The sequence below is a fragment of the Oncorhynchus mykiss genome, chromosome 26 (assembly GCF_013265735.2).
Source record: "Oncorhynchus mykiss isolate Arlee chromosome 26, USDA_OmykA_1.1, whole genome shotgun sequence".
Classification (NCBI taxonomy): domain Eukaryota; kingdom Metazoa; phylum Chordata; class Actinopteri; order Salmoniformes; family Salmonidae; genus Oncorhynchus; species Oncorhynchus mykiss.
This window is the reverse complement of record NC_048590.1, coordinates 6,415,043-6,431,134: the sequence shown is the minus strand read 5'-3', so window position 1 is coordinate 6,431,134 and position 16,092 is coordinate 6,415,043. Positions and strand designations below refer to the sequence as shown.

The 16,092-nt window shown below is 40.6% G+C and overlaps 1 protein-coding gene across 6 annotated transcripts in view; it reads left to right on the top strand.

The window, feature by feature from the left end:
• The window catches only part of LOC118936596 (DIS3-like exonuclease 1), a 52,863-nt gene that overhangs the window by 13,142 nt on the left and 23,629 nt on the right, over positions 1 to 16,092 (top strand). For all 6 annotated transcript variants that reach the window (XR_005039643.1, XR_005039642.1, XM_036963241.1 and 3 more), the window contains 5 exons: positions 1,339 to 1,506; positions 3,338 to 3,416; positions 5,091 to 5,267; positions 5,650 to 5,819; positions 5,929 to 6,090. Coding sequence is in view for 4 of the 6 variants with exons in the window: in XM_036963241.1 (XP_036819136.1) it covers positions 1,339 to 1,506; positions 3,338 to 3,416; positions 5,091 to 5,267; positions 5,650 to 5,819; positions 5,929 to 6,090 (756 nt within the window). In the remaining 2 variants the exon portion in view is untranslated. The remainder of the gene's footprint in view (positions 1 to 1,338; positions 1,507 to 3,337; positions 3,417 to 5,090; positions 5,268 to 5,649; positions 5,820 to 5,928; positions 6,091 to 16,092) is intronic.

Below are 16,092 nucleotides of genomic sequence, written 5' to 3'. Positions count from 1 at the left end.
ATAGGTGAATACCTGGGTAATGAGAACCCTGCTGAATACTGAATCTCTATAGGTGAATACCTGGGTAATGAGAACCCTGCAGAATACTCCTCTATAGGTGAATACCTGGGTAATGAGAACCCTGCTGAATACTGATCCTCTATAGATGAATACCTGGGTAATGAGAACCCTGCTGAATACTCCTCTATAGGTGAATACCTGGGTAATGAGAACCCTGCTGAATACTGAACCTCTATAGGTGAATACCTGGGTAATGAGAACCCTGCTGAATACTAGACCTCTATAGGTGAATACCTGGGTAATGAGAACCCTGCTGAATACTCCTCTATAGGAGAATACCTGGGTAATGAGAACCCAGCTGAATACTGAACCTCTATAGGTGAATACCTGGGTAATGAGAACCCTGCTGAATACTGAATCTCTATAGGTGAATACCTGGGTAATGAGAACCCTGCTGAATACTGGACCTCTATAGATGAATACCTGGGTAATGAGAACCCTGCTGAATACTGAATCTCTATAGGTGAATACCTGGGTAATGAGAACCCTGCTGAATACTAGACCTCTATAGGTGAATACCTGGGTAATGAGAACCCTGCTGAATACTGAACCTCTATAGGTGAATACCTGGGTAATGAGAACCCTGCTGAATACTCCTCTATAGGTGAATACCTGGGTAATGAGAACCCTGCTGAATACTGATCCTCTATAGGAGAATACCTGGGTAATGAGAACCCAGCTGAATACTGAACCTCTATAGGTGAATACCTGGGTAATGAGAACCCTGCTGAATACTGAATCTCTATAGGTGAATACCTGGGTAATGAGAACCCTGCTGAATACTAGACCTCTATAGATGAATACCTGGGTAATGAGAACCCTGCTGAATACTGAATCTCTATAGGTGAATACCTGGGTAATGAGAACCCTGCTGAATACTCCTCTATAGGAGAATACCTGGGTAATGAGAACCCTGCTGAATACTCCTCTATAGGAGAATACCTGGGTAATGGAACCTTAGTCAAAAGGACCCATACAAGAAGCCGGGTTGGGTTCAGATCAGTTTTCATTCCGTTGGTATAGTGTATACTATGTTGTCGGTCTTGTGTGGCTCCGTTGGTAAGAGTGAGACCCAGGGTTGTGGGTTCAATTCCCCCGCAGGATCACATAGCCTACACCTACTAAACACAGGATAAAACATCTCCTATATTATCAGCCAGTGTATCGTTACCTTGTGCATGTCTCTTGGTCTTCAGGAGCACAGAACTAGAATGAGTAGAACTGGCCCTGCCCATTCAAGTCAATCAGGAGATAATGAGATTCTGTTTCTATGTTCAGGAGTACCTGCAGACGTTCTGGCCGGAGCTGCAGGCTGCCCTGGAGCTGTACTGCTCCATCACTCAGTCCCTGCAGGAGAAAGGGAGCGAGGGGACGGAGAGAGAGTACACTGAACACCTGCCTGCCGAGGTCCTGGAGGCTGGCATTAAGTCTGGCCGATACATACAGGCAGGTGGAGGGGGCATGACTGTGTTTGAACAGCTGTGTGTGTGTGTGTGTGTGTGTGTGTGTGTGTGTGTGTGTGTGTGTGTGTGTGTGTGTGTGTGTGTGTGTGTGTGTGTGTGTGTGTGTGTGTGTGTGTGTGTGTCTCAGAAGCACACTGTAACATCTCTCCTCAATGGAACACGTAATGTCATGAAGAGCAGACTGTGTCAGATGTGAAGGTCCCCCTCTTTAGTCCAAACTACACTCAGATGTGAAGGTCCTCTTTACTCCAAACTACACTCAGATGTGAAGGTCCTCCTCTTTATTCCAAACTACACCCAGATGTGAAGGTCCTCCTCGACAGCCATTTTGAGGCCTACAAACACAACAACTCTGGAGAAGACACTGAAAACACAAAAAAATATACATTTCTGTGAAATGAAAATGTCCCCCCAATGTGGGCTGGGTGCTAGCCTAGCGGTTACGCGGTTAGGCCAGGAACCAAAAGGTTGCTGATTCGAATCGTAGAGCTGACTAGGTGAAATCTGTCGATGTGCCCTTGAACAAGGCACTTAACCCTAATTGCTCCTGTAAGTTGCTCTGGATCAGAGCGTCTGCTAAATTACATTCAAAAAAAACATTTAAAAAAAGTTTTCTTCTCTGTCCCTCTGTTCTTCCATTCCATTCCAGGGTACTAAGTCTTCTGTCTCTCTGTCCTTCCATTCCAGGGTACTAAGTATTCTGTCATTCCATTCTAGGGTATTAAATCTTCTATGTCTTCTGTCCTTCCATTCCAGGGTACTAAGTCTTCTGTCTCTCTGTCCCTCCCTTCCATTCCAGGGTACTAAGTCTTCTGTCTCTCTGTCCTTCCATTCCAGGGTACTAAGTCTTCTGTCCTTCTCTTCCATTCCAGGGTACTAAGTCTTCTGTCTCTCTGTCCTTCCATTCCAGGGCACTAAGTCTTCTGTCTCTCTGTCCTTCCATTCCAGGGCACTAAGTCTTCTGTCTCTCTGTCCTTCCATTCCAGGGTACTAAGTCTTCTGTCCTTCTCTTCCATTCCAGGGTACTAAGTCTTCTGTCTCTCTGTCCCTCCATTCCAGGGTACTAAGTCTTCTGTCTCTCTGTCCTTCCATTCCAGGGTACTAAGTCTTCTGTCTCTCTGTCCGTCCATTCCAGGGCACTAAGTCTTCTGTCTCTCTGTCCGTCCATTCCAGGGCACTAAGTCTTCTGTCTCTCTGTCCTTCCATTCCAGGGAACTAAGTCTTCTGTCTCTCTGTCCTTCCATTCCAGGGCACTAAGTCTTCTGTCTCTCTGTCCTTCCATTCCAGGGTACTAAGTCTTCTGTCCTTCTCTTCCATTCCAGGGTACTAAGTCTTCTGTCTCTCTGTCCCTCCATTCCAGGGTACTAAGTCTTCTGTCTCTCTGTCCTTCCATTCCAGGGTACTAAGTCTTCTGTCTCTCTGTCCGTCCATTCCAGGGCACTAAGTCTTCTGTCTCTCTGTCCGTCCATTCCAGGGCACTAAGTCTTCTGTCTCTCTGTCCTTCCATTCCAGGGAACTAAGTCTTCTGTCTCTGTCCTTCCATTCCAGGGAACTAAGTCTTCTGTCTCTCTGTCCTTCCATTCCAGGGCACTAAGTCTTCTGTGTCTCTGTCCCTCCATTCCAGGGTACTAAGTCTTCTGTGTCTCTGTCCCTCCATTCCAGGGTACTAAGTCTTCTGTGTCTCTGTCCTTCCATTCCAGGGTACTAAGTCTTCTGTGTCTCTGTCCCTCCATTCCAGGGTACTAAGTCTTCTGTGTCTCTGTCCTTCCATTCCAGGGTACTAAGTCTTCTGTGTCTCTGTCCTTCCATTCCAGGGCACTCTGAATGTGAACAAGCACAGGGCCCAGCATGAAGCCTTCGTCCGCTTTGAGGGCTCTTCTAACAAGAGCTCAGGTGAGTTCCACAACAAAACTGACCTATGACCTCAAACTGTTCTGTTTGACCTTCAGCGTAAGGTTGTGGGTTCAATTCCCTCGCAGGGATCACATAGCCTACACCTACTAAACACAGGATAAAACATCTATATTATCAGCCAGTGTATCATACCTTGTGCATGTCTCTTGGTCTTCAGGAGCACAGAACTAGAATGAGTAGAACAGGCCCTGCCCATTCAAGTCAATCAGGGCATAATGAGATTCTGTTTCTATGTTCAGGAGTACCTGCAGACGTTCTGACCCAGTTGAGTTTATTACTGATACCATGATTACAGGTCATCCTACATGAATCAGGAATAATGATGAGAGAGAAAGTTACAGACGCACAAATATCATACCCCCTTAAAAATGCTAATCTCCTCTGTTATTGTAATAGGGGGAGGTTAGCATGTCTTGGGGGTATGATATAACATGCTAATCTCCTCTGTTATTGTAATAGGGGGAGGTTAGCATGTCTTGGGGGTAGGATATAAAATGCTAATCTCCTCTGTTACTGTAATAGGGGGAGGTTAGCATGTCTTGGGGGTATGATATAACATGCTAATCTCCTCTGTTACTGTAATAGGGGGGAGGTTAGCATGTCTTGGGGGTATGATATTTTGTGGGTCTGTAACTTTCTCACTCATCATTATTCACATTCAGGATTATCCTTAATCAGGGTAGGTTCCACATGAATGTAGACTATTCTTATTTACAATCAAACATGATTTACCAATCATTTCTATTGGGCACAAAAAACAACCAAAACAAACAGCAAATGTGTAGAGTCACAAGCTTGATGTCGTCATTGAGTACCATGAACCAAATACTTCACTTTTTACAACTTTAATACACATAGAAGTGAATTTGTCCCAAAACGTTTGGTCCCCTAAAATGATGGGACTATGTTTGTTTTTTTTACCTTTATTTAACTAGGCAAGTCAGTTAAGAACAAATTCTTATTTTCAATGACGGCCTAGGAACAGTGGGTTAACTGCCTTGTTCAGGGGCAGAACGACAGATTCGTACCTTGTCAGCTCGGGGGTTTGAACTTGCAACCTTCCGGTTACTAGTCCAACGCTCTAACCACTAGGCTATCCTGCCGCCCCTCCACTCTAACCACTAGGCTACCCTGCCGCCCCTCCATTCTAACCACTAGGCTACCCTGCCGCCCCTCCACTCTAACCACTAGGGGACCCTGCCGCCCCTCCACTCTAACCACTAGGCTACCCTGCCGCCCCTCCACTCTAACCACTAGGGGACCCTGCCGCCCCTCCACTCTAACCACTAGGCTACCCTGCCGTCCCTCCACTCTAACCACTAGTCTACCCTGCCGCCCCTCCACTCTAACCACTAGTCTACCCTGCCGCCCCTCCACTCTAACCACTAGGCTACCCTGCCGCCCCTCCACTCTAACCACTAGGCTACCCTGCCGCACCTCCACTCTAACCACTAGGCTACCCTGCCGCCCCTCCACTCTAACCACTAGGCTACCCTGCCGCCCCTGTACACAAATATATAGATGATAAAATCCCCTCAAATGAAAGCTGCCAGTCTGCACGTTAACCTCGTCAGTTCATATCAAATCCAAAGTGCTGGAGGACCAGAGCCAAAAACAACACAACAACGTGTGTCACTGTACATCCTCTCCCAGAGCTGAACAGTGATGTGCTGGTGTGTGGGGGGAAGAATCGTAACCGGGCGGTGCATGGCGATATGGTTGCCGTGGAGCTGTTGCCGAAGGGGGAGTGGAGGGGGAGAACCACGGCCCTGACGGAGGGACAGGGGGAGGAGAAGGGAGACGAGACACAGAGCCAACCCATGGCCACAGGTACACACACACACACGCACACACACACACTACTGACCTAATTCCTGTCTCAATTACTCACCTCTGTCTTTCCTAGACTGAATGGAGGAGATACTAGACAGTACATACGGTATAAAGACTAGAATTACATTAATGTAAAATATAATTTACTCCTCTCTCTCTTCTCCCTCTCTCTCCCTCCTCTCTCTCTTCTCCCTCCTTCTCCCTCCTTCTCCTTCTCCCTCTCTCTCTTCTCCCTCTCTCTCCCTCTCTCTCCCCCTCCTCTCTCTCTTCTCCCTCTCTCTCCCTCTCTCTCCCCCTCCTCTCTCTCTTCTCCCTCCTTCTCCCTCTCTCTCCCCCTCCTCTATCTTCTCCCTCTCTCACCCCTCCCTCCTCCCTCCAGGTCGTGTGGTAGGGATCCTTCAGAGGAACTGGAGGGACTATGTCGTGACCTTTCCCCCCAAGGAGGAGACCCAATCACAGAGCAGGAACTCCCAGCGTATCCTGGCCACGCCCTGGGACCAACGCATCCCTAAGATCCGAATCAGCACCCAACAGGCTGACAAACTACAGGTCAGACTAAGGACTTGATGATTAGTAGAGTGGTTGAATCAGGTGAACTTGCTTTAAGTCTCTGACTGTTGAAAGGACATGAAGCCTGTCATCTCCTCCGTCTCTCCAGGATCACCGGGTGATAGTTCGTCTGGACTCGTGGGACAGCACCTCCCTCTACCCTAACGGACACAGTGTCAGGGTTCTGGGCCGGGCTGGGGAGCTGGAGACTGAGGTCCAAACCATCCTCATAGAGAACTGCATCCACGTACCTCCTTTCTCTGAGGCACAGGTAGGGTATAGTATAATACACCGTCCTCATAGAGATCTGTATCCAGTTATAGTATAATACACCATCCTCATAGAGATCTGTATCCAGTTATAGTATAATACACCATCCTCATAGAGATCTGTATCCAGGTAGGTTATAGTATAATACACCATCCTCATAGAGATCTGTATCCAGTTATAGTATAATACACCGTCCTCATAGAGATCTGTATCCAGTTATAGTATAATACACCGTCCTCATAGAGATCTGTATCCAGTTATAGTATAATACACCATCCTCATAGAGATCTGTATCCAGGTAGGTTATAGTATAATACACCATCCTCATAGAGATCTGTATCCAGTTATAGTATAATACACCGTCCTCATAGAGATCTGTATCCAGTTATAGTATAATACACCATCCTCATAGAGATCTGTATCCAGGTAGGTTATAGTATAATACACCATCCTCATAGAGATCTGTATCCAGTTATAGTATAATACACCATCCTCATAGAGATCTGTATCCAGTTATAGTATAATACACCGTCCTCATAGAGATCTGTATCCAGTTATAGTATAATACACTGTCCTCATAGAGATCTGTATCCAGTTATAGTATAATACACCATCCTCATAGAGATCTGTATCCAGTTATAGTATAATACACCATCCTCATAGAGATCTGTATCCAGTTATAGTATAATACACCATCCTCATAGAGATCTGTATCCAGGCAGGTTATAGTATAATACACCATCCTCATAGAGATCTGTATCCAGGTAGGTTATAGTATAATACACCATCCTCATAGAGATCTGTATCCAGGTAGGTTATAGTATAATACACCATCCTCATAGAGATCTGTATCCAGGCAGGTTATAGTATAATACACCATCCTCATAGAGATCTGTATCCAGGTGGGTTATAGTATAATACACCATCCTCATAGAGATCTGTATCCAGGCAGGTTATAGTATAATACACTGTCCTCATAGAGATCTGTATCCAGTTATAGTATAATACACTGTCCTCATAGAGATCTGTATCCAGTTATAGTATAATACACCGTCCTCATAGAGATCTGTATCCAGTTATAGTATAATACACCGTCCTCATAGAGATCTGTATCCAGTTATAGTATAATACACCATCCTCATAGAGATCTGTATCCAGTTATAGTATAATACACCGTCCTCATAGAGATCTGTATCCAGGCAGGTTATAGTATAATACACCATCCTCATAGAGATCTGTATCCAGTTATAGTATAATGCACCGTCCTCATAGAGATCTGTATCCAGTTATAGTATAATACTCATAGAGATCTGTATCCAGTTATAGTATAATACACCATCCTCATAGAGATCTGTATCCAGTTATAGTATAATACACCATCCTCATAGAGATCTGTATCCAGGTAGGTTATAGTATAATACACCATCCTCATAGAGATCTGTATCCAGTTATAGTATAATGCACTGTCCTCATAGAGATCTGTATCCAGTTATAGTATAATACACCGTCCTCATAGAGATCTGTATCCAGTTATAGTATAATACACCATCCTCATAGAGATCTGTATCCAGTTATAGTATAATACACCATCCTCATAGAGATCTGTATCCAGGTAGGTTATAGTATAATACACCGTCCTCATAGAGATCTGTATCCAGTTATAGTATAATACACCATCCTCATAGAGATCTGTATCCAGTTATAGTATAATACACCATCCTCATAGAGATCTGTATCCAGGCAGGTTATAGTATAATACACCATCCTCATAGAGATCTGTATCCAGTTATAGTATAATACACCGTCCTCATAGAGATCTGTATCCAGTTATAGTATAATACACCGTCCTCATAGAGATCTGTATCCAGTTATAGTATAATACACCGTCCTCATAGAGATCTGTATCCAGTTATAGTATAATACACCATCCTCATAGAGATCTGTATCCAGTTATAGTATAATACACCGTCCTCATAGAGATCTGTATCCAGGCAGGTTATAGTATAATACACCATCCTCATAGAGATCTGTATCCAGTTATAGTATAATGCACCGTCCTCATAGAGATCTGTATCCAGTTATAGTATAATACTCATAGAGATCTGTATCCAGTTATAGTATAATACACCATCCTCATAGAGATCTGTATCCAGTTATAGTATAATACACCATCCTCATAGAGATCTGTATCCAGGTAGGTTATAGTATAATACACCATCCTCATAGAGATCTGTATCCAGTTATAGTATAATGCACTGTCCTCATAGAGATCTGTATCCAGTTATAGTATAATACACCGTCCTCATAGAGATCTGTATCCAGTTATAGTATAATACACCATCCTCATAGAGATCTGTATCCAGTTATAGTATAATACACCATCCTCATAGAGATCTGTATCCAGGTAGGTTATAGTATAATACACCGTCCTCATAGAGATCTGTATCCAGTTATAGTATAATACACCATCCTCATAGAGATCTGTATCCAGTTATAGTATAATACACCATCCTCATAGAGATCTGTATCCAGGCAGGTTATAGTATAATACACCATCCTCATAGAGATCTGTATCCAGGTAGGTTATAGTATAATACACCATCCTCATAGAGATCTGTATCCAGGTAGGTTATAGTATAATACACCATCCTCATAGAGATCTGTATCCAGGCAGGTTATAGTATAATACACCATCCTCATAGAGATCTGTATCCAGGTAGGTTATAGTATAATACACCACCCTCATAGAGATCTGTATCCAGGTAGGTTATAGTATAATACACCGTCCTCATAGAGATCTGTATCCAGTTATAGTATAATACACCATCCTCATAGAGATCTGTATCCAGTTATAGTATAATACACCATCCTCATAGAGATCTGTATCCAGGTAGGTTATAGTATAATACACCGTCCTCATAGAGATCTGTATCCAGTTATAGTATAATACACCATCCTCATAGAGATCTGTATCCAGTTATAGTATAATGCACTGTCCTCATAGAGATCTGTATCCAGTTATAGTATAATACACCATCCTCATAGAGATCTGTATCCAGTTATAGTATAATACACCATCCTCATAGAGATCTGTATCCAGTTATAGTATAATACACCATCCTCATAGAGATCTGTATCCAGTTATAGTATAATACACCATCCTCATAGAGATCTGTATCCAGTTATAGTATAATACACCATCCTCATAGAGATCTGTATCCAGTTATAGTATAATACACCATCCTCATAGAGATCTGTATCCAGTTATAGTATAATACACCGTCCTCATAGAGATCTGTATCCAGTTATAGTATAATACACCATCCTCATAGAGATCTGTATCCAGGTAGGGTATAGTATAATACACTGTCCTCATAGAGATCTGTATCCAGTTATAGTATAATACACCATCCTCATAGAGATCTGTAACCAGGCAGGTTATAGTATAATACACCATCCTCATAGAGATCTGTATCCAGGTAGGTTATAGTATAATGCACTGTCCTCATAGAGATCTGTATCCAGGCAGGTTATAGTATAATACACCATCCTCATAGAGATCTGTATCCAGTTATAGTATAATACACCATCCTCATAGAGATCTGTATCCAGTTATAGTATAATACACCATCCTCATAGAGATCTGTATCCAGTTATAGTATAGTACACCATCCTCATAGAGATCTGTATCCAGTTATAGTATAATACACTGTCCTCATAGAGATCTGTATCCAGTTATAGTATAATACACCATCCTCATAGAGATCTGTATCCAGTTATAGTATAATACACCGTCCTCATAGAGATCTGTATCCAGTTATAGTATAATACACCATCCTCATAGAGATCTGTATCCAGTTATAGTATAATACACCATCCTCATAGAGATCTGTATCCAGTTATAGTATAATACACCATCCTCATAGAGATCTGTATCCAGTTATAGTATAATACACTGTCCTCATAGAGATCTGTATCCAGGTATAGTATAATACCCCGTCCTCATAGAGATCTGTATCCAGTTATAGTATAATACACCATCCTCATAGAGATCTGTATCCAGTTATAGTATAATACACCATCCTCATAGAGATCTGTATCCAGTTATAGTATAATACACCATCCTCATATAGATCTGTATCCAGTTATAGTATAATACACTGTCCTCATAGAGATCTGTATCCAGTTATAGTATAATACACTGTCCTCATAGAGATCTGTATCCAGTTATAGTATAATACACCGTCCTCATAGAGATCTGTATCCAGTTATAGTATAATACACCGTCCTCATAGAGATCTGTATCCAGGTAGGTTATAGTATAATGCACTGTCCTCATAGAGATCTGTATCCAGTTATAGTATAATACACCATCCTCATAGAGATCTGTATCCAGTTATAGTATAATACACTGTCCTCATAGAGATCTGTATCCAGTTATAGTATAATACACCGTCCTCATAGAGATCTGTATCCAGTTATAGTATAATACACTGTCCTCATAGAGATCTGTATCCAGGTAGGGTATAGTATAATACACCATCCTCATAGAGATCTGTATCCAATTATAGTATAATACACCATCCTCATAGAGATCTGTATCCAGGTAGGTTATAGTATAATGCACTGTCCTCATAGAGATCTGTATCCAGTTATAGTATAATACACTGTCCTCATAGAGATCTGTATCCAGTTATAGTATAATACCCCGTCCTCATAGAGATCTGTATCCAGTTATAGTATAGTACACCATCCTCATAGAGATCTGTATCCAGTTATAGTATAATACACCGTCCTCATAGAGATCTGTATCCAGTTATAGTATAATACACTGTCCTCATAGAGATCTGTATCCAGTTATAGTATAATACACCATCCTCATAGAGATCTGTATCCAGGTAGGTTATAGTATAATACCCCGTCCTCATAGAGATCTGTATCCAGTTATAGTATAATACACCATCCTCATAGAGATCTGTATCCAGTTATAGTATAATACACCATCCTCATAGAGATCTGTATCCAGGTAGGTTATAGTATAATGCACTGTCCTCATAGAGATCTGTATCCAGTTATAGTATAATACCCCGTCCTCATAGAGATCTGTATCCAGTTATAGTATAATACACCATCCTCATAGAGATCTGTATCCAGTTATAGTATAATACACCATCCTCATAGAGATCTGTATCCAGTTATAGTATAGTACACCATCCTCATAGAGATCTGTATCCAGTTATAGTATAATACACCGTCCTCATAGAGATCTGTATCCAGTTATAGTATAATACACCGTCCTCATAGAGATCTGTATCCAGTTATAGTATAATACACCGTCCTCATAGAGATCTGTATCCAGTTATAGTATAATACACCATCCTCATAGAGATCTGTATCCAGTTATAGTATAATACACCGTCCTCATAGAGATCTGTATCCAGTTATAGTATAATACACCATCCTCATAGAGATCTGTATCCAGGCAGGTTATAGTATAGTACACCATCCTCATAGAGATCTGTATCCAGTTATAGTATAATACACCGTCCTCATAGAGATCTGTATCCAGTTATAGTATAATACACTGTCCTCATAGAGATCTGTATCCAGTTATAGTATAATACACCATCCTCATAGAGATCTGTATCCAGTTATAGTATAATACACTGTCCTCATAGAGATCTGTATCCAGTTATAGTATAATACCCCGTCCTCATAGAGATCTGTATCCAGTTATAGTATAATACACCATCCTCATAGAGATCTGTATCCAGGTAGGTTATAGTATAATGCACTGTCCTCATAGAGATCTGTATCCAGTTATAGTATAATACACTGTCCTCATAGAGATCTGTATCCAGGTAGGGTATAGTATAATACACCGTCCTCATAGAGATCTGTATCCAGGTAGGTTATAGTATAATGCACTGTCCTCATAGAGATCTGTATCCAGTTATAGTATAATACACCATCCTCATAGAGATCTGTATCCAGTTATAGTATAATACCCTGTCCTCATAGAGATCTGTATCCAGTTAGAGTATAATACACCATCCTCATAGAGATCTGTATCCAGTTATAGTATAATACACCATCCTCATAGAGATCTGTATCCAGTTATAGTATAATACACTGTCCTCATAGAGATCTGTATCCAGTTATAGTATAATACACCATCCTCATAGAGATCTGTATCCAGGCAGGTTATAGTATAATACACCATCCTCATAGAGATCTGTATCCAGGTAGGTTATAGTATAATACACCATCCTCATAGAGATCTGTATCCAGGCAGGTTATAGTATAATACACCATCCTCATAGAGATCTGTATCCAGTTATAGTATAATACACCGTCCTCATAGAGATCTGTATCCAGTTATAGTATAATACACTGTCCTCATAGAGATCTGTATCCAGTTATAGTATAATACACCGTCCTCATAGAGATCTGTATCCAGTTATAGTATAATACACCGTCCTCATAGAGATCTGTATCCAGTTATAGTATAATACACTGTCCTCATAGAGATCTGTATCCAGTTATAGTATAATACACCATCCTCATAGAGATCTGTATCCAGTTATAGTATAATACACCATCCTCATAGAGATCTGTATCCAGTTATAGTATAATACACTGTCCTCATAGAGATCTGTATCCAGTTATAGTATAATACCCCGTCCTCATAGAGATCTGTATCCAGTTATAGTATAATACACCATCCTCATAGAGATCTGTATCCAGGTAGGTTATAGTATAATGCACTGTCCTCATAGAGATCTGTATCCAGTTATAGTATAATACACTGTCCTCATAGAGATCTGTATCCAGGTAGGGTATAGTATAATACACCGTCCTCATAGAGATCTGTATCCAGGTAGGTTATAGTATAATGCACTGTCCTCATAGAGATCTGTATCCAGTTATAGTATAATACACCATCCTCATAGAGATCTGTATCCAGTTATAGTATAATACCCTGTCCTCATAGAGATCTGTATCCAGTTAGAGTATAATACACCATCCTCATAGAGATCTGTATCCAGTTATAGTATAATACACCATCCTCATAGAGATCTGTATCCAGTTATAGTATAATACACTGTCCTCATAGAGATCTGTATCCAGTTATAGTATAATACACCATCCTCATAGAGATCTGTATCCAGGCAGGTTATAGTATAATACACCATCCTCATAGAGATCTGTATCCAGGTAGGTTATAGTATAATACACCATCCTCATAGAGATCTGTATCCAGGCAGGTTATAGTATAATACACCATCCTCATAGAGATCTGTATCCAGTTATAGTATAATACACCGTCCTCATAGAGATCTGTATCCAGTTATAGTATAATACACTGTCCTCATAGAGATCTGTATCCAGTTATAGTATAATACACCGTCCTCATAGAGATCTGTATCCAGTTATAGTATAATACACCGTCCTCATAGAGATCTGTATCCAGTTATAGTATAATACACTGTCCTCATAGAGATCTGTATCCAGTTATAGTATAATACACCATCCTCATAGAGATCTGTATCCAGTTATAGTATAATACACCATCCTCATAGAGATCTGTATCCAGTTATAGTATAATACACCATCCTCATAGAGATCTGTATCCAGGTAGGTTATAGTATAATACACCGTCCTCATAGAGATCTGTATCCAGTTATAGTATAATACACCGTCCTCATAGAGATCTGTATCCAGTTATAGTATAATACACTGTCCTCATAGAGATCTGTATCCAGTTATAGTATAATACACCATCCTCATATAGATCTGTATCCAGGTAGGTTATAGTATAATATACTGTCCTCATAGAGATCTGTATCCAGTTATAGTATAATACACCATCCTCATATAGATCTGTATCCAGGTAGGTTATAGTATAATATACTGTCCTCATAGAGATCTGTATCCAGTTATAGTATAATACACTGTCCTCATAGAGATCTGTATCCAGTTATAGTATAATACACCATCCTCATAGAGATCTGTATCCAGGCAGGTTATAGTATAATACACCATCCTCATAGAGATCTGTATCCAGGTAGGTTATAGTATAATACACCATCCTCATAGAGATCTGTATCCAGGCAGGTTATAGTATAATACACCATCCTCATAGAGATCTGTATCCAGGTAGGTTATAGTATAATACACCATCCTCATAGAGATCTGTATCCAGGCAGGTTATAGTATAATACACCGTCCTCATAGAGATCTGTATCCAGTTATAGTATAATACACCGTCCTCATAGAGATCTGTATCCAGTTATAGTATAATACACTGTCCTCATAGAGATCTGTATCCAGTTATAGTATAATACACCGTCCTCATAGAGATCTGTATCCAGTTATAGTATAATACACCATCCTCATATAGATCTGTATCCAGTTATAGTATAATACACTGTCCTCATAGAGATCTGTATCCAGGTAGGTTATAGTATAATACACCGTCCTCATAGAGATCTGTATCCAGTTATAGTATAATACACCGTCCTCATAGAGATCTGTATCCAGTTATAGTATAATACACTGTCCTCATAGAGATCTGTATCCAGTTATAGTATAATACACTGTCCTCATAGAGATCTGTATCCAGTTATAGTATAATACACCGTCCTCATAGAGATCTGTATCCAGTTATAGTATAATACACTGTCCTCATAGAGATCTGTATCCAGTTATAGTATAATACACCGTCCTCATAGAGATCTGTATCCAGGTAGGTTATAGTATAATACACCATCCTCATAGAGATCTGTATCCAGTTATAGTATAATACACCGTCCTCATAGAGATCTGTATCCAGTTATAGTATAATACACTGTCCTCATAGAGATCTGTATCCAGTTATAGTATAATACACCGTCCTCATAGAGATCTGTATCCAGGTAGGTTATAGTATAATACACCATCCTCATAGAGATCTGTATCCAGTTATAGTATAATACACTGTCCTCATAGAGATCTGTATCCAGTTATAGTATAATACACCATCCTCATAGAGATCTGTATCCAGGTAGGTTATAGTATAATACCCCGTCCTCATAGAGATCTGTATCCAGTTATAGTATAATACACCATCCTCATAGAGATCTGTATCCAGTTATAGTATAATACACCATCCTCATAGAGATCTGTATCCAGGCAGGTTATAGTATAATACACCATCCTCATAGAGATCTGTATCCAGGCAGGTTATAGTATAATACACCATCCTCATAGAGATCTGTATCCAGGCAGGTTATAGTATAATACACCATCCTCATAGAGATCTGTATCCAGGCAGGTTATAGTATAATACACCATCCTCATAGAGATCTGTATCCAGGCAGGTTATAGTATAATACACCATCCTCATAGAGATCTGTATCCAGTTATAGTATAATACACCATCCTCATAGAGATCTGTATCCAGTTATAGTATAATACACCATCCTCATAGAGATCTGTATCCAGGCAGGTTATAGTATAATACACCATCCTCATAGAGATCTGTATCCAGGCAGGTTATAGTATAATACACCATCCTCATAGAGATCTGTATCCAGGCAGGTTATAGTATAATACACCATCCTCATAGAGATCTGTATCCAGGCAGGTTATAGTATAATACACCATCCTCATAGAGATCTGTATCCAGGCAGGTTATAGTATAATACACCATCCTCATAGAGATCTGTATCCAGGCAGGTTATAGTATAATACACCATCCTCATAGAGATCTGTATCCAGGCAGGTTATAGTATAATACACCATCCTCATAGAGATCTGTATCCAGGTAGGTTCTAGTAAAGTCAGTCTTTGCACTAAGATGTAAACTGTTGTGCTTACTTCTGTAAATGTGTCCTGTTGGGAGATGCAGCGGAGTACTTATGTCAAAATGAGGCTTTTTAAACGTTTTTAAATGTATATCTCTTGTTGTGTGTGTCTACATGTCTCTCTGTATGTTGATGTATGCGTCACTGCGTATCTA